This window comes from Pipistrellus hanaki, assembly GCF_964339955.1.
Source record: "Pipistrellus hanaki genome assembly, contig: scaffold_106, whole genome shotgun sequence".
Taxonomy (NCBI): domain Eukaryota; kingdom Metazoa; phylum Chordata; class Mammalia; order Chiroptera; family Vespertilionidae; genus Pipistrellus; species Pipistrellus hanaki.
The window spans coordinates 11,713-30,917 of NW_028182231.1; the positions used below are offsets into that span (position 1 = coordinate 11,713).

General features: G+C 64.1%; 1 protein-coding gene across 1 annotated transcript in view; it reads right to left on the minus strand.

Moving 5' to 3' along the window:
* Positions 1–472: 472 nt before the first annotated feature.
* LOC311616198 (metallophosphoesterase domain-containing protein 1-like) overlaps positions 473–19,205 on the minus strand; it is a gene marked incomplete at its 3' end in the record, with an annotated part of 35,665 nt that continues 16,932 nt past the window's right edge. Inside the window, exons 3-4 of the mRNA XM_084907470.1 lie at positions 18,715–18,896; positions 473–702 (exon numbers count right to left, since the gene is read on the minus strand). Coding sequence (XP_084763596.1) covers positions 473–702; positions 18,715–18,896 — 412 coding nt within the window. The remainder of the gene's footprint in view (positions 703–18,714; positions 18,897–19,205) is intronic.

Sequence of the window (19,205 nt, forward strand, 5' to 3'; positions counted from 1 at the left end):
TCATTGCCATCACCACCCTCACGTCACCACCTGGCTCCCGTGACACTGCCCATGTCACTGAACCGGCGTGGCCCTTCCTCACCTCCGTCCCCCCACCGCCAGGTCGCTCAGGGATGACGCTGACCCTCTGTGTCCCCAACAGACAAGAAGGCCTCGGTGTGCACCTGTGACTTACACAGCCGCCTCACTTCCTCCCCTGCCCTCCCACCCCACACTCAGCCTCCGCCCTCCACCCTCTGCCCTCCCCACCCCACACTCAGCCTCAGTCCCCCCCCTGCCCTCCCCGCCCCACACTCAGCCTCAGTCCCCCGCCCCCTGCCCTCCCCGCCCCACACTCAGCCTCCGTCCCCCCCCTGCCCTCCCCGCCCCACACTCAGCCTCAGTCCCCCGCCCCCTGCCCTCCCCGCCCCTCACTCGGCCTCCACCCTCCGCCCAGGCGGGACTCCCCCCCCCCCCCCCCCCCCCCCGGGACTCACCACGGGGAGCCGTAGATGCGGAAGCCGCGCACGGAGACCTCGGCGTCCTGCAGGTAGATGCAGTTGGTGAGCAGCGCCTGCACGTTCTCGTAGTTCTCGGGCTTCAGCTTGGACACGGACGGGAAGTAGTAGAAGTCCTGCTTGATGAGGTCGGCCATGAACTCCTGGTCGAAGGTCAGCTCGTGGTTGCCGGCGATCACGATCTTGTACTCGTAGGGCAGGCTGCCTGCGGGCGGACATGGGACACCACTGCCGGCCGGCCCCAGGCGCCCTCTGTGCGGCACAGCCTCTGCGTGCTTTCCGTCTGCATTTGTGGCCGGCACAAAGCTAATGCCCGCGGTCCCCATGCAATGGCGTGCTTTCTGTTCTCTAAAAATCACCCGTCTTAAAATCTGCTGATCCTGCCAGTCCTCCCCCAGGCGGGAGGCAGACATCCGGGTCCCCAACCCTCACCCCCAGGCCCCTCGCTCACGCCCCGGCCCCGCCCCCGGGGACTGCGGTCCCTGAGGCAGGGCGGGAACAGACCTGGCCGCCGCCCCGGGGGCTCCCCTGCAGGCGGCGGAGATCGGCCCTCCAGGCCCTCCCACCTCCCCACCTTGCCCACCCACTGGCCTGGCCCGGTGCTGAGCAGCCCCGGGGGTGGCTGTATCTGCTCCGCCATCTCTGTCCCCACAGGCCCCAGCAGGATGGGCCGGCAGCACCCCAGGGGGACAGGGTGCAGAGGACCACCCCTGGCGATGCTCAGACTGGAGGAAGAGGAGAGACGGCCTGGGCAGCAGGGGAAGGTCACAGAGGTCACACAGAGAGGACTGCCTTTCCTGAACCCCATTGTCAGCGCCCCCCCGCCCCCAGGGGAAAGGCAGAGCCCACGGAACGTTCCAGGCAAGCTCTCATCTCGCCTCGTAGCTGGGGACCGGCCCCGCGGTCAGGCGCCTGCCCTGGCCCCAGCAGGCGAGCAGCAAGGCCACACTGGGCGTCAGCCCTTGTGACCCCCACATGGGTCAGCAGGTCAGATCCCAGGGCCGCCAGACCTGAGCCCCAGGCAGAGGGAGCCAAGGGACCCCTCACAGAGCCCCCGCCGACCACCTCCACGGCACCCCCACCCCACGCCGAGCACCGGGGCTGGGAGCCGAGCGGCGCTGATGCAGTGAGTCACGTCTGACTGGGGGCGTTCCTTAGCAAATCAGCCAATTACCCCGACTGCAGCTTCTTCACCCCCAGCTCCTGCTCCCGGATCGGGATCCGGTGGGGAGGAGCAGGAAGCCGTCCCACCTCAGGGGACGTAGCAGAGGTTCTTCCCCCCAGGGAAGGGGTTCCTGTGCACAAAGCTGGGGGGGCGGGGCACAGGACATTCACATGGCACCTCCATGTTGTCTGGTTCCTCCCGGGAGGGGGTACATCTACAGCTACACCCACACCCACACCCACACCCACACCCACACCTACATCTGGGAAACCGGCTCAGAGAGGCCACCTACGATTACACAACTCAGCCACAGAGGGCGGTGGGCGTTGGAGCATCTTTGTGGCCTGGCCTCCACAAACTCATCCTGAAGGGGCTCTCCAAACCGCCAGGTGGGTAGATGGGTGATGGACGCATGGACGCATGGATAGATAGATGATGGATGGATGATGAATGGATGGATGGATAGATAGATAGATGATGGGTAGATGGATGGATGGATGGATGGATGGATGGATGGCTAGATGATGGATGGAGGATGGATGGATGGAAGGGCATGGCTGCATGGATAATGGATGGATGGGAGCATAGATGGATAGATAGTGTGAATGGATAAAGAAATTGATGGGCAGAGATGTATGGACTATGGATGGGTAAGTGGAGAGAGAGAGATGGGTGCATTTATAAACCAATCCATTACTCCAACTGCAGTTTCATTTCTCCCACCGTACGGCTCCCCAAGCCCCCACTGCCTCCCCACTCGCCCCTCCAGGTGGAGTAATGGATTGATTGGATGGATCAATCCATCCATCATCCATCCATCCATCCACCCAGCTAGTTCTGTCTCCTTTCTACCAACTGACCTCAGTCTCCCTGGACCCCTCCCTTCCCCCCAACTGTCTAGGCAGGGCGTGTTTCCCAGACTCCCCTCCCCTGCCTGTAGCCCTGACTGTCCGTCTCTGAATCTTCTCCAATTGGACCTGCTCCCGTGCAGGTGGGGGTAGAGGAGCCAGATCTAAGGCTCTGGCGTGGCCTGTCACAGAGCGAGGTGAAGTCCCCTCCTCGGCTCAGGGACTGCTACCTCTGTTGTTACGACCAAAGGCTGCATCAGCCCTCAGGTGCCCAGGTCATCCTGCAGCTCTTGCCACCCCGACAATAGATACAAAATGCCCCACGACCAGTCACCACAGGTTCCTGACCAGCCCCCCTCCCCCCCCCCCGTGATGGCGGTGACAGGAGGAGTCTGTGCCTCGACGGCCGACTGGTGGGCAGGGGCTTCGTGGGAGAGAGAAGAGATGAATTCACGCTCTTCTGCCCGGCGCCTGCTCACAGAGGAGACTGCCCTCTGCCCCTCCCGCTCCCGCCTCCCCGCAGCAGGGAGAGGCGGGCACCCAGGGCGCTGCCAGGGCCCGGGTGGGAGCACCGGCCTGGAAGGGGCTGGAGGTGCCTGGGTCCCAGCGCAGGGTGCTCCTAGGCGGGTGTGAGGAGGGATGAGAGTGTCCACCTGGAGACGGAGGACGGCCACGCGGGGGACCAAGGACGGCCGGCAGGAAAGCAGAGACCGCCCTGTGAAGGCCCAGGTGGACCAGGTGGGCGCAGCTCAGGTGTCCGGCGGCGAGGCTGGCTCACGGGCTCCGAGAGGAGACGGATGGCTGGTCCATGGTCCTCTCCTCACCCACCTGCCCGCATCAGCCCGTCTGCCTGTCCCCGGGGCCCGCCCAGCCAGACACCCTTCTCCCCTGGCGCTGGGCCCTGGTGTAAAGATCCACACGCCCCTCCTGTCAGCTGTCCAGCTCTGAGGGCCACAGCCCTGCTCAGACCCACACTGATCACCAGGACTCAGCCCTGAGGGCAGAGCCACGTGGCACAGAGGCCCGCCCACCACTCACTGACCCCGGAGGAAAGGAGCTCAGAGGGGAAGGGACCTGCCTGAGGTCACACAGCAACACAGTGGGCGCAGGGACGGGCCTGCCTGACCTCCCCCTCGAGTGTGCTGCATCGCGGCCACGACGGTCCCAGGGGAGGGGGCGCGGGGACAGGCCGAGCCCTGGGCAGGAGGGCCTTGCTGGGCGGGCAGGGCACTGAGCTCGGCCCCCGGCCCCCGGCCCCCCGCCCCCGGACCTGGGAGAAGCACTGATCCTCCGGAAACGGCCGGCCTCCCGCGCTCAGTGTGTGTGTGTGGGGGGAGGGGGGCCCTCCGGGCTCAGTGTGTGTGTGTGTGGGGGGGGTGCCCTCCGCGCTCAGTGTGTGTGTGTCGGGGGGTGCCCTCCGCGCTCAGTGTGTGTGTGTCGGGGGGTGCCCTCCGCGCTCAGTGTGTGTGTGTGGGGGGGTGCCCTCCGGGCTCAGTGTGTGTGTGTGTGTGGGGGGGTGCCCTCCGCGCTCAGTGTGTGTGTGGGGGGAGGGGGGCCCTCCGGGCTCAGTGTGTGTGTGTGGGGGGGTGCCCTCCGGGCTCAGTGTGTGTGTGTGTGGGGGGGGGTGCCCTCCGCGCTCAGTGTGTGTGTGGGGGGAGGGGGGCCCTCCGCGCTCAGTGTGTGTGTGTGGGGGGGGGGTGCCCTCCGCGCTCAGTGTGTGTGTGTGGGGGGGGGGGTGCCCTCCGCGCTCAGTGTGTGTGTGTGGGGGGGGGGGGGCCCTCCGGGCTCAGTGTGTGTGTGTGGGGGGGGGGTGCCCTCCGCGCTCAGTGTGTGTGTGTGGGGGGGGGGGTGCCCTCCGCGCTCAGTGTGTGTGTGTGGGGGGGTGCCCTCCGGGCTCAGTGTGTGTGTGTGGGGGGGGGGTGCCCTCCGCGCTCAGTGTGTGTGTGTGTGTGCGGGGGTGCCCTCCGCGCTCAGTGTGTGTGTGGGGGGAGGGGGGCCCTCCGCGCTCAGTGTGTGTGTGGGGGGGGTGCCCTCCGCGCTCAGTGTGTGTGTGGGGGAGGGGGGCCCTCCGGGCTCAGGCTGCCTTCCCGCCTCACCGGCTCCACCGCCCCGTTCTCCGCGCTGGGCAGGCGCCAGCCGAGAACTCTGGGCCCCCAGACCCTGAGGATCAGCCAGAGCCAGAGGGGACGTGTGTTCATTCCCTGCAGCTGCCTCCGGCCACACGCACCCCGAGGGCCCTGCACCGTCAGGGGCCAGGGGCCCCGGGAAGCCGTGCCCACGGCCGGCAAGGCCCCCGGGGTCAGAGCCCCGGAACGGGGCAGGCCTGAGAGCACAGCCCGGTGTCAGCCCGGCGCAATGGGAGGATGGGGTCACAGAGACATCAGGTCACCTGCCTGGGCTTACAGGGCAGCTCCTGGGTCTGGATCATCGGCCCAGAGCTGAGGGTCCAGGCAACCCCTGAGGGACAGACCATCCTGCAGTGGCAGACCCCTCAGAGCTGCCAACCAGCCCCGCCCAGCACTGCCCATCCTGCCCAGGCCCTCCCCCCTCAGCCCTGCCCAGCCCCGCCCAGACCCTCCCCCCTCAGCCCTGCCCAGGCCCTCCCCCTACCCCCCCAGCCCCCCAGGCGCTCACCCCCAGTCCCCCCAGGCCCACCCGCCTCAGCCCGCCCCCCCTGTCCCCCAGGCCCTCCCCCTCAGCACCCCCAGGCCCTCACCCTACCCCCCCAGCACCCCCAGGCCCTCACCCCCAGCACCCCCAGGCCCTCCCCCTAGCCTGCCCAGGCCCTCATCCTACCCCCCCAGGCCCACCGCCTCAGCCCCACCCAGACCCTCCCCCTACCCCCCCAGCACCCCCAGGCCCTCCCCCCAGCCTGCCCAGGCCCTCCCCTCACCCCCCCAGTCTCCCAGGCCCTCACCCCCAGCACCCCCAGGCCCTCCCCCCAGCCTGCCCAGGCCCTCCCCTCACCCCCCCAGTCTCCCAGGCCCTCCCCCCCAGAACCCCCAGGCCCTCCCCCTAGCCTGCCCAGGCCCTCCCCCTACCCCCCCAGGCCCACCCCCTCAGCCCGCCCCCCCTGCCCCGGGGCCTGCAGGGAGGCTGTGGATTCGCAGTGCTGCCTGCTGCCCATATTTAAAAGGCAAATGGAATTTCTCTTCTGTTCCGTCCTAATAACCAAAATGTTTAACTTTCAAACATTTGTTTTTCCGGGGAATGTTGTAAAAACAGGAACATTCCGTCCGGTCCTCTGCGAGGGCTTGTTCCGCGGCTGCTGCAGAGAGAACGCAATGCTGGCGGGAGGGACTGGGGGGTTCCGCGTTCGCCCCCCCCCCCGAAGGCCCCTGCACCAGAGGCTCCGGGGACCCCCAGGACCCAGCCTGACAGGACACACGCCCAGAGGTGGTTGAGAAACCCCCATCACACACACACACCCCCGGCCCTCAGGAGGGTGTGAGCTGGGAACCAAGGATGGCACCGCATTAGAGCTCAGGGCATGGCGCCCCCTCCAGGTCAGGCCCTGTCAGTGCTCTGATCTCACCTGCTGCAACCCGGGATAACCATGCCGGCCGTTCTGTCCACCTGGGACCCGCTTCCTACCCTCCTGTCTCACTCAAGTCCGATTCCACTCCATCAGCTGACCAAGTGCCACCTCCTCCAAGCAGCCTTCCGTGATCACTCACTCACGCTCCTCCCCAACCCTGGAGGGTAGGTGCTCCCCAACACTCAGGTGCCTGAGGCCCAGAATAGGGAACACCAGCGACTAAGGAATGAACGCTCCTTCGCGGAGGGGGGTCTCCGGGCAGCAGCGGCGTTCAGCACGGACCCTGGAAACCAGGGCGCGCAGGCCGCAGCCCAGATGCCGAGGGGAAGTGACTTCGACGCAGAATTCAGGGCGGGCACTCCTCCCCTGCGCCTGGGCCTGTCGCGGGACAGCCTGGCCTCGCTCGCTGGGCCCGCTGCCCGAACCCGGGACCTGAACCACGCGGGTCCCCGCTGAGACAGATGGAGACAGAACACACTGAGCCTCCGCGCCACTCCTCGGAGCCTCGGGGCCCTCCGCGCTGGGATTGCTCCTGCAGCCAGGGTCCAGGGCAGCCCCGCTCCTGGGCGGGCCGCACAGCCCCACCTGGGCAGGCGGGCAGCCATGAGGACACCGGATGTCGCTCCTGAGAGTCCCAGACAGGCTCCCCGCACAGATCCCACCGCCCACGCGGCACCATCGTGGCAGGTGAGGAGCCGGGGCTCACTGGGGGGATGAAGCCACCCGGTGGCAGCAGAGGTGGGCACCGGAGCCCGATGCGTGTCTGGCTGCGGCCTTCCCCATCACCACCACCGCGCGTGTACCAGACCCCCGCCGGAGCTCCCGCTCTGAGCTCCCCACAGAGGGAGGAGGAGAAGCAAAGCCGCCGCATCCCGGTCCCGGGATGCCTCCCGCGGAGAGTGCTCCCCCCACCTCGTTCCAAACACCGGGATGTTTGGAAAAGGTCTTGGGCCGCTGCAAACAGCCCCCAAAGGCCGTTTCCGACAGCGATGCAGATGTTAGACAAATCAAACGAATCCAGGGCAAGTGCAGGACACAAGGCAATGCAGAAGCCATCCCTGCGTTTCTGTAAGCTCGAACAATAAACAATGCGGAAAGGATGTCACGTAAACAGTCCCACTGGCAGGAGCAGCGAGAAGAAGAAAAAGCTCAGGCATACGCCTACCCACGGAGGTGAGAGATTTTCCCACTGAAAACTGCCAAGGCTCCAGTCCCCGGAGACACCCGTGTTCACGGGTTGGAGGCTCCAGCTGTGCGGGTGTCTGCACCCCCCAAGCAGTCTCCAGATCCAAAGCCGTCCCTCCCCACATCCCAGCGACGGGCCTTTCAGAAACGGGAAATCCGTCCTCAGGTTCACAGAGTCCTGGGCCCCGGAATAGCCCAAATAATCTTGGAAATGAAAAGCAAAGTTGACCGAAACCGGTTTGGCTCAGTGGATAGAGCGTCGGTCTGCGGACTGAAAGGTCCCAGGTTCGATTCCGGTCAAGGGCATGTACCTTGGTTGCGGGCATATCCACGGTAGAGAGTGTGCAGGAGGCAGCTGATCGATGTTTCTCTCATCAATGTTTCTAACTCTCTATCCCTCTCCCTTTCTCTCCGTGAAAAATCAATAAAATATATTTAAAAAAGAAAAAAAAAAAGAAAAGCAAAGCTGGAGCACTCACATGTCCTGATTTCCAAACTGTAATTCTAATAGGAGGTGCTGGCATGAAGGCGGACACGCAGACCCACGGCCGGAAGGGAGAGCCGGAATGTGTATACGGGCAAATGGTTTCCAACAAAGGTGAGGATTAAAAAACAAACAAAAAAAGGTGAAAACGGTAAATGCTGGGTAAATGTAACCACGATTTAAACTTAAGAATCGCAGGAGAAGAAAGCCCGGACCCTGACTTCCACAATAGAACGGTGAGCGGGCAGAGAGCGGGCAGGCCACGGCCTTCCAGACTAGGGATGGGCCTGTGGGATCTCGGACCTGGCGGCCAAGCGTTCTACTGGTGGAAGCAAGCGACTCCAGGACTGTACCAGCCAGCGAGGGGCACAGGGGGGGGGGGGGTGAAGAGGCTGAGGGGCGAATTGAACCCCCCACCCACCCCTCCTCCGTAGGAAGCCCTAACTGAGCAGCTCCGGGCAGGGGACTCCGCCTGCCCCACCTCTCTGAGTGCCCGCGAGCTTTCTCCTGAGTCCCCGGCCTGGATGGAGGGCGTGGCCGCAGGGACCCTCCCTCACTGAGCAAACCCTTCCCAGGTGCCTGCTGGCCACAGCCACCCCCTCCAGGGGGAACTGGCCCACAGCCATGTTCTCGGCAGCAGGAACAGAAGAGGTATTTGAAAACCATTTACACTAAAGATCCTATTTTAAAAGAAATTTCCTTTTTTTCTTCTATTTTTTCCTTTTTGTTAATCCTCACCCAAGCATATCTTTCCATTGAGTTTTAGAGAGAGTGGGAGGAGGGAGAGAGGCTGGGAGAGAGAAAAACCAATGTGAGAGAGACACTTTGATTGACTGCCTCCCCCACGTGCCCTGACCAGGGCCAGGGATCGAGCCTGCAAAGGAGGTGCGTGCCCTTCGCCAAAATCAAACCTTCTGTCCACGGGCTGATGCTCTAACCACTGAGCAACCAGCTGGGGCGAAAATACATTTCTTGATAGCGTTCAATAAAACTGAGTGTTTTTAACCTAAACATTTCAGCTGTTGAGATTCACTAAAGGAAAAGCATCTCGCCCCCTCTTGTTGGTTCCAGTCATTTATTTTAATTCTTTTTCATTTTTTGGCCCTACTACGTGCTGCTAGGCCCTGTGGTCGGGGCTGGGGGGAGCGGTCTCCACACCAGCCTTTCTCTCTCTGCCTCCGGGGAGGAAGGGGCAGGCACACACGCTGGGGGGCAGCTGGAGCGGGTGGCCCCAGGCCCACGGAGCCGAGCACGGCGGGGACTGCGGGGAGTGGGCGGTGACCGTGGGGAGGGGGCACTGCAGACACAGGGTCAGGCATGGAGGCGGGAAAAGCCAGCATCGTGGCAGAGAGGGGTGAACAGAGGCAGGCCGGGGAGGAATGGGGGCGGCAGGTCACACGTGGAGGGGTCCGGACTGTGGAGCGGAGACCTGGCCGTCCCCCGGGCCCGGGGAACCAGCGAAGTGGGGTGAGGGGGTGGGGCACGGCGGGCTCAGCGAGCAGGAAGCGTCGGTCGAACGCCGGATGCAAACGTGAGTCTGGAAAGGGGCTATTTTGAGAGGTTGGGACGCGACCAAAGCCCCACTTGTCAGCTCCGGCTCCCCGCTCCGGGCGGCTGTCAGCGGGCCCAGAATTAGCTCGCCGGCCCATCGCGAGCTCAGAAAGGTGTGAAATCCTTCTGCTTAAGAGAAATCAGAGGAACAAGCCTGCACGGAGAGGTCCGCTTGTCTTTAAGACGCGTTTCGGAGCACTGAACCCGAACTCCTAAACGTCTGACGGAAACGGGGAGGCGCCTCGGAGGCAGCAACAGCAGCGGCTGCGCTGCCATCGGCCCAGCTCCCGCTCCTGCCGGGCACTGGGCCCGTCACAAAGCCGCCGCCACAGACGCAGCAGCGGCAGGCACTGGGCATCCACCCCTCGCTGGGCCCCGCGCTGGGCCCGCACCACCCCCGGCCCCACGGAGCCCTCCCAGCATCAGCCCCTTTCACAGACGAGAAAACTGAGGCTCAGGGAGGACACACCATGCTCACGCCGGATGGCTGGGCGGCACAGAGCCAGGGCCCACCGAGGGGTCTCCAGACCCACACCCAGGACAGGATCCAGCTGCAGCCCCTGCCCGGCCTCACCCCAGCGGCACTGAGAACGGGTGTTACCCGCCCGCTGCCCCATAGATGACACACGGGCAGGAGAGGGCTGCCCAGCGGGCACATGGCCGGGCAGGGTGGGGAGGCAGCCTGCTGGGGAGCCGCATCCTCTCCACCGGCCCCTCCTCCCTCAGGAGCTCCATCTGTCACCGACACCGAGAGCCTGCGGGGCGGCCGCTGACCGTGGTGCTGAAGATGCAACGGCCCCAAGACAGACAAGATCCCGCCCTGCCTCAGAATGGGCCTTGCCGTGGGATGTCGACAATAAAAGAAGGTACGTACCAGCTCAGTGGGGATCACAGAGACAGGAAATCTAAGCCCCGGCGAGCGGGACAGGGAGCACCGGGTGGGGAGCTGAGCCACCCCAGGCGGCCGGGGAGGCCTCTCTGGGATCCAGGACCCGGGTGACCCCTGGGGAGCCAACCCCCGCCCTGGGCCTCAGCCTCCTGTCAAAGCGGGGACACCGGTACTCGGCACCCAGGCTCCGGTGCGAGGGGGCGGGGAGCAGACCGCACGCAGCGCCTCTGAACCGGGAAGTACCGTCCAGAGGAGGCTCTGGGGCGAAACGCGGCTCCCACCAGGACGCAGAGCATGCTGGGAGTTCTGCATCCTGTCAGCAGCCTGAACGTGACCCTGTCCGGTTGGCCCTGACCGTGGCCACCACACCCTCCTGGGAAGGAGGGCTTTGCTGACAGAAAGAGCCGGGGTTCTCCAGAGGGACAGAAAAGTTCCCACACAAAACGGCCGCCTTGGGAACTGAAAAATCAACTGAAACGTTAGAAGGTCATAGCCCTGGGTGAGAACCCTGACTCCACCTTTCCTTTGCTGACTGCCTCGGGCCAGCTCTCCACCGCCCTGAGCTCAGTGTATCTGCAGAGACGGCAAGACCAGGGGCTGGCTGGGCTGCCCTCTCAGGACCCACTTCCCTGTGGCCAGTGAATCTCAGACCAATTGCCGTGAAACAAACCCCACGCCCGCTGGAGTGGCTCAGTGCTGGGCCTGGCCCATGAACTAAGAGGTCACCAGTTGGATTCCCGGTCAGGGCACACGCCTGGGCTGTGGGCTCCATTCCCGGGGGGGGGGGGGGGCGTGCAGGAAGGAGGCAGTCGACCCATGATTCTCTCTCACCCATGTTTCTGTCCCTCTCCCTCTCCTTTCTTCTTGGTCTAAAATCAATAAAAACATATTTTAAAAAAGCACTGAAGTCAGTGTCTCCATTCCACTAGCCACACTTCAGGTGGTCGGTCCCGCAGGGGGCAGATCTGAAGCTGCGCCATTCACCACCTGGGGGCCGCCCACCCGACCTGCCCCACTGGGGCGTGTCCTTGAATAAGACGCCGCTCCTCCCCTCCTCTCCCCCCCCACCAGGGGATTCTCATCACCTGGAGTCCGAGGAGGGCTGCCTGCGAGGGTTCAGTGGGAGGCCAGGCCGGGGGGGGGGGGGGCCGGGCAGGAGGGGGGCACCCCACAGAAGGGGCAGCTCTGTAATGAGAACAATGACAGCTGGACACCCTCTCCATCGCAATCCCCACACCACCCAGGCCAGAGCCTCTGCACAGTCCGAGTCCGGTGCCGGGGCACCTGGGGGGCCGGATGGGGCGGGGCGGGGTGGGGCGGGGCGGGCGGCCCCGGGGACGGTGCAGTCTGTCGGGCCCCTCGGCGTCGGTGGGCACGCGCGGACAGATTCGGCTCCGGGCTGGCCAGGATTCTCTGGCGCTCTGCGGACTCGCCCCGTTTTGGAACCGAGTCCAGCACGAAGATGGCATTTTTAAAAACTCACAGGCGCGTTCCATATTCAAACACGCCGCTCCGTGCTTGTGGGGGAGGGGAGAGAGGAGGACGGGTGCCAGCACGCAAACCCTGCCTCCCCGGCTCCGAACGGCCAGCGGCTCCTTCTTCACCCGCCACCCTGCCCTCCGACGGCACCAAGCCCGAGGGCTGGCGAGGGGAGACGCACTTCACTCCAGGCAAAGAGGCAGGCTCCCCGGGAAACCCAGCAAGGCCTCCGGTCCCTGCGCTTCTAACCATCGCCTCTCATCCGCTCACCGCCGGGGAGAGGGCAGCAGCCCATTGTATGGATGCGGAAGCTGAGGCCCCGGCAGAGGAGCCTCCTGCCCTCCGCCTCACACCTGTCACTGGCTGCCCTTCACCGTCTGCACCGTGCCATGGCGTTTTCTTGTTTATCTGTTTCCATTTCTATAATTTTGCTTTTAATTTCAGAGAGGAAGGGAGAAGGGGAGAGAGAAGCAGCCATGATGAGAGAGAATCATGGATCGGCTGCCTCCTGCACGCCCCTCACTGGAGATCGAGCCCCCAACCCGGGCCTGTGCCCCGACCGGGGATCAAACCGTGACCTCCTGGTTCCCAGGCCGACACTCAGCCCCTGAGCCACACCAGCCAGGCATATGTTTTTTAGGACGAGTCTTGCTTGCTTTGCTGCCCACTGCACACTCCACACCAGCAGAGTCAGAGCAAGGTAGGAGCTCAGTGCATGTGGATGAATGAGGATCACAACCAATCCAGCTGGCCAGTGAGGCTCCAGCTCGGTCCCTTCGGCTGCCCGCCTGCGCCCCATGCCCAGGTCCCCTCACGTCCCACTTCCCACATGAGCCACCAGTCCCCCCTCCTTGGTCCCCATCACCCATCTGGCCTCTGCGTCTCCTACTCACACCCCAGACCCCCATGGCACTCCAACCACATGCCTCCTGGCCAGTCCCCAATGTGCCACCCCCACTCCTGACCCGCTGCTGCCTCTGCTCAGATGACCTGCCCAGACATGGGTCACCCCAACAGAAGGCCAGCCCTGCCCCTCAGCCTGACACTCACACGAGAGCTGTTTCCGTGGCCTGCCTTCTGCCTGCTCACGGCTGCTCACCCAGCGCCCAGTGCCCAGTGCCCAGTGCTCAGCAAACGCCCGCTGAGCAAACAATCACTGCAGACTGGGAACTGGTGATGATGATGATGATGATGACGACGACGATGATGACGGCGGCCACTCCACGGTTAAAACCCAGTGAGCATGGAGGCCAGGCAGCAGACAGAGGAGCTGGTGGCAGGAGGGGACAGGTGGGTGTGTGCCGGGAGCTTCGGGGAGGAAAGGAGATGTTGGCTGCTTTTATTCTGACTTAGGATATGCTTATTAGCATCTCATGAGTAACCACTGAACAAGCAGAAAGAACACATAGTTTCCAAACCAGTAGAGGGGGAGAAAGAAGCTCCCATCGATCTGAGAGAAGGCAGAGTGTGGGAGAGAAGCGAAGACGGATGACAGAAGGAGATGAGTTTGTACACTGGGAGACACCCGGTCCTCCTACGCGGACACCATCCGGGCACACACGTGGTCCTCAAGGTACACACATGGAACATGCCACAGGGGCTGGGCCAACCAGAGGGCTGGCACACTCCCTCCTCCCAGGAAGCAGGGCCATCTGCCAAGTGCATTTCCCTTTTCCCTTTCGTCCCCAGGAAGCTCAGGCTCCAGTTTCCGACTCACAGAACCCAGAGCGCTGACATGTTAGGCCCTCTCTCGGAGCTGCTCTGAGTTCTATTTTTAATCGGCTTTTAGCGTACCTTCAATCCTCTGCCATTTCGCTATTCTTATTATTAAAACCATCTCAAATCCGTTGGCACAAAGTGAGCTATAAATAAGGGAGCAAAAAAAAAAAAAAATCCAAACAAACAACAAAAATAAAACCAAGAGAGAACTTTCAGAGAGCTCAGAGGAGCTCAGGAAAACACAGCTCGCCCTTGTTTAAATATAAAACTCCTTTTTTAATGTAGGGCAGAGATTTTTAGGACAATGGTCTTAAAAAAGCCCACTGCAACACGTTTCACACACGCACACACACACACACACACGCATGTGCACACGCACACGCACACCAGCAGGTCTCCTTCCATTTCTGCAGCCCTTCTGTCGTAAATAGATAATTAGCACTTAAGCACACCTCCCGAGGGGTTTACACATTCACAGGGAAATACTGTAATGACGGCTGGCCGAAGGCCTTGGCTACCACTGAGGATTCTGGATCTTTCGTCTTTATTAAGTGAATGTCCTCCCGTTCAGCCCATCACACGCGCTGGCTCTGTGCGGCCTTCCCCACGAAGAACACAGAAAATGAGTGTTTTCAGTGGAAAGCCACGCCCCCACGGCACCTTTCCTCCATCTTCCGTCTGGGCATATGATCCCGCTCCCGGGTGCCACGGCCGCTGTGGGGACACGCGACCCAGGTCCCCCGGGGCCACGGCTCCCACGCAGAGGACGCAGGAGTGACCGAAGCCCGTGGCCAAAAGCCACTTTTGTTTAAATGTTCCGTGTCCAGTCTTCGTGAGAATCACGTGCCTGAGTCGGGCCATCGCATCGAATGGATGTGCAGTGAGACCGCATGCACAGGGGGTTTGAGTCCGGCCAAGGGTACACGCCCGGGTTGCAGGCTCCATCGCCAGTGGGGGGCGTGCAGGAGGCAGCTGATCTATGATTCTCTCTCATCATTGATGTTTCTCTGTCTATCTATCAATCTATCTCTATCTCTATCTCTATCTCTATCTCTATCTCTATCTCTATCTCTATCTCTATCTCCCTCTCCTTTCCTCTCTGAAAGCAATAAAATATTAGTTGGAGCCTTAGCCTGTTTGGCTCAGTGGTTAGTGTCGGCCCGAGAACTAAAGGGTTCAGTTCCGGCCAGGAGTGCGGGGAGCCTGGTTACCACGTGGTCCAAGCCTACACCCACACTTTGGGGGCGTGGATACTGTGTGGGAGACGCGAGGTGCCCTGGCTGTTGGGGGGCAGAGTCGGCAGTGACCCCAGGAGCCCCTGGTGCTCTGTCCCCTGCTCGCTGGACTCCTGACCCCGGGTCCGCGTGGGCCCATCAGACCCCCCTGCCGACCTGCGGCCCAGCTGAGAGCTCACAGCCCAGGGTGCGGCCGTCCCCAGGGAATCTCCGCCCCCTCCAGCCCCTCCGCCCTCCGGGGCAGGAGAGAGGACCCGCCACCCAGGAGGGGTGCCACTCCGGCCTGGGGTGCCCCAGGGCAGCCCCGAGCAGACCAGACCTGGGCCCGGCAGGAGTGGGCCCGCCGGGTCTGCCTCCAGGGCCTGAAACATAAACCTGGGGCCGCGCCCCACGTACACGCCGAGGCTCCTGCAGGCCCTGAGGCTGAGGCGGGTGCGGGCCCGCTCACAGGTCAGAAGGCCTGGCTGAGAAGAGGGCGCGGGTCCCCTGGGAGGGAGGCAGGACCACGGACGGGAAAACTTAAAGGAGGGACAGCGAGGGGCTGGGCAGCTGCTGGGGACGGAGCGGTGAGAGCGGAGCGGTGAGAGCGGAGCGGTAACGGCCCCCACATCAGGACGACCCCGGGCAGGGGCAGGGAGGCAGGAGGCGGACTTGGGGAGCGGGGAGCGTGTGGCTGAGGGGTGATGGCCTCCAGCCGCACAGAAAGCACGGTTTCCCGGGGACGGCCGTCTCTGCTCCGTGGCCTGCAGGCCCCTCCCCAGCGCCGCCTCCACAGGACAGGTCAGCCCGTTTCCACGGTGACCCCTGCCCGAGCCCTGCCGCCACCCAGAGGCCACTGAGGCCAGAGCGGTGCCTGGAGGGTTCTCGCTTCCCGTCCTCCCTCCCTCCCTCCCTCCCTCCCTCCCTCCCTCCCTCCCTCCCTCCCTTCTCTCCCTCCCTCCCTCCCAGGCTTCAATTAAGGGTTTGCTTGCAGAAGACCCAGCTCTATTTAACTAAATCCTCGGACCTTTTATATTGTCCTCACATATCGCCAGTAAAAAGTTAATTATAACTTCTAAGCATTGGGCTAACGGGCCTCGCCGTCCGCCCTCAGGGTCTGCTAAGGGTGGTGCCCTCTGATGGACCAGCTCAACCTGGCCTCCAGGCCTCTCGGTGCCACTGCCCGCGCACCTGCCGAGCGTCCTCTGCCAGTGCCAGGCCGGGCCGGGCTCTGGGGAGCCGCCTGGCCCTCAGGGACCCCCAGGATCCTGCAGGAGGAAGGGGGATCTGGGGGGCCTGGGGGGCCTGGGGGCCTGGGGGCCTGGGGGCCTGGGGGGCTGGCCTGCTTGGTGCCCACGGACGCGTGGCAGGTGACGTAAGTGAGTGGGCAGGTAAGAGAGGGGTCAGGATGGTAAGAGATGGCAGCTGATAGCAGCCTCAGTGGGGAGGAGAGGGCACAGGAGCCCCGGTGGGGAGGGTCTCAAACACGGCACTGGAGGGCTGCACCTCACTATATAGCCTGTGGGGATGGGTCTGTGGTTGAGGAGTTCAGTTCGGGACAGAGGGAGCCTGAAATCCTGGTGGACAGCCTGGAGGAGGTGTCCAAGGCACCGGCAGAATCTCAAAGAAAGACCTAGGCTGGGGAGGGGGGGCTCCGAGACAGGACACCCTAAAGGTGGCAGGACCGCCTGCAGGTGGGGGAGAAGAGCGGTCCCCGCTGGGGGCCAGCAGGCGCAGAGCGGGGCCTGCTCTAGGAATGGGGAGTGGAGCCAACCGGTGTGGCTGGAATGGAACGGCTCTGCGGACACCGAGGCTGGCTGATCGTGGGGGAGGGTAAGTGGAGGCTCGACTATGAGAGGCAGGTTTCCACAGTAACAGCCCCACGTCCTGAGGCTTCTCCTGTGCCTGGCGCTATACCAGAATGGCATTATTCAATCCCCGCAACCCTGTGGGGCAGGTCAACACTCTCCCCGTGGATAGTGAGGCACAGAGAGGCTGAGGGACTGAGCTGAGGTCACACAGCAAAGCAGAGGCCAAAGCAGGGGTGAGGACAGTCTGCTTGGCTCCCAGGCAGGAGGTCCCGGCCCTCATGCTGCCCGCCTCCTGCAGACGGATCCCCCAGAGAGCCCCCCGCCCCCCCACACACACACCCTCCCCCCCAAAGCGCCCCCTCCCAGCACACCCTTGCCGCTCCAGGCAGGACCCCGGCCTCGGGGTGAGCTCCCAGCCACCCCACCTGAGTGGCGGCTCCGACACCTGCATCGCCTCGGAGGCAGCAAGGAGAGGCCGGGGGAAGGGAGCCCGGGAAAGGAGGGGCCTTTGGCGAGCTCACACTCCCCCCCCATAGCTCGGGCACCTACGTCACCCCACCACCAAGGCACACAGGACACAGGCCCCAGGTCCGGTGGTCACTCCGACTTCCGTTCAGAGGCAGGAGGAGGGTCGTCCTAAAGTAAAGTGACCAGACATCCCGATTTTTAATTTGTCCCACGTCCCGTGACATTTTTTAAAAATCCCGATTTTTTGAAAGATTCTTTCCAAAAATCGGAACTGTTTTAAAACACCGCGGGACACGGGACAAATTGTTAAAAATTGGGACTGTCCCCAGTCACGTTATCCTAAAGCGTCCATCGCACTGCGCAAGCCCCAGGCCCCGGGCCGGCCCCGCCCCGACTGCAGCCACAACACACACGCCTCCTCCTGAGCGCCCGGCCCCGGCGGCCTCCGAGGTCCTTTCCGCACTCACGCTCAGCCCCAGTGGAGGCCCCGCCCGAAGCCAGCCTCCGGAGGCCCGGCCCTCCCGGAGAAAGCACGGCCAGCCCCGCGGAGACCCCCAGGGCGTGGAGCCACCCCTCTGCCCATGCCAGCGTCCACTCACCTGTCCCCCCACGCTGAGGGCACCGTGGGCGGGCACGCCAGAGACCGTCCTGCCCTCCAGGGCCCCGGCGCAGGGCTGGCAGCACTTCCATCCCGTTCAGATCGGAGCATCGGAGCAGTACCCGCCCCGAACCGCCTTCCCTCCGTTCACCCCGCAGCAGCGTGCAGAGCTGCCCACCGGCCTGGCACAGCCGCCGCCTGGGCACAGCGGCTCCGTCCCCGCCTGGTCTCCGGCTCTGGATCACGGCCCCCCCCTTAGAGGATAAGAAGCCGCTCAGAGAGGGTCCCTCTGGGAGGCAGCCCCGCCCTGAGGCAGCTCCAGGGAGGTGAGAAGCCGGGCACCCACCATGGGGAGCCCTGTCCCCCCACCCCAGCCTTCCCGGGGTGCAGCCCAGGGAGCCCGTTAGCATTTCCCAGGTGAACCAGCATGTGGGCTCAGCCTGCCAGGCGGAGGGAAGGCCTGTTTGCAAGCATTTGTCTCAGAGGCCAAGCCGGGCCCCCGCGCGCCCAGCAGCCGCCTCACTTACGCCGCTCCCAGCGCCCGGCCAATGCGCGGCAGGCACGGAGGCACAGGCTGGCGGGGAGCGGGCTGCGCGGGGAGGCGGCCGGCACACCCCGGCCTCCGAGACTGCAGCCAGCCAGGCCGTCCGACGCCACCCAGCTGTCCCCCCACCCCCACCCCACCCCCACCCCGGGCTGTGGCAGCGAAGACTCAGATCCAAGCAAACAGCTTGTCCCCGGGGCCACCCGGTCTCTCTTATTCAGGAAGAAAGTGAGAAGCCAGAGAAGAGCCTGGGGGCATGCTTGCAAATCACGGCCCACCGCAGCCTGTGCCAACCGCCTGTGCCGACAGTTGCCCGGGGGAGCGGAGGTCCGCCCTAGTCCCTGGTGTGGGCACAGAGGCTCACGGGGTGCTGAGCCACTAGGCCCAGACGAGCACCTGCCCGGCCTCAGCATTCATTCCGTCACTCATCCACCCACCTCCAGCCCTCATTCCTCACTCCCTCCCTCCCTCACTTAGCGTTATTTACGTGCCGGCGGACGAGAGCATACTGGGCCCCAAACCCCGCAGACAAAGGGACGGTCCCAGCGAAGACCGGGGCTGGTCCAAGGTCAGGGGAGGCCTCCTGGGGGGAGGGGGGAGGCAGACAAGCAGACAGAGGCCGGGCAGGGCAGTGGGCGGAGCGGGGAGGGCAGCTGGGTGAGTGGCCGCCCCAGGCCCGGACGTGGACAGGGCCCCCCACCCCCCACGCCCGCCCAGCACCTACCCAGCCACTCGTTGAACTTCTTGACCTCGCTCGGCAGGCCCAGCTCGGTGAAGTCGCCGGCGTGGATGAGCACGTCGCCGTACGGCATCTGGATGGGGTCGGTCCGGGAGTGGGTGTCGGACACGCAGACGAAGCGGGTGTAGCCGGGTGGCTTGGGGGCGTCGTGAGGCACCGGGTCCACCCTGCGGGGGGAGGCACTCGTCACGGGGTCCCGGGGTCACAGGGTCACGTGGTCCTGGAGTCACGGGGTCCCGGGGTCACAGGGTCCCAGGGCCACGGGGTCCCAGGGTCATGTGGTCCTGGGGTCACGGGGTCCCGGGGTCACAGGGTCCTAGGGTCACGGGGTCACGGGGTCAAGTGGTCCTGGGGTCACAGGGTCCCAGGGTCACGGGGTCCTGGGGTCATGTGGTCCTGGAGTCACAGGGTCACAGGGTCACGGGGTCACGGGGTCATGGGGTCACGGGGTCACAGGGTCCCAACACCGAATGTGT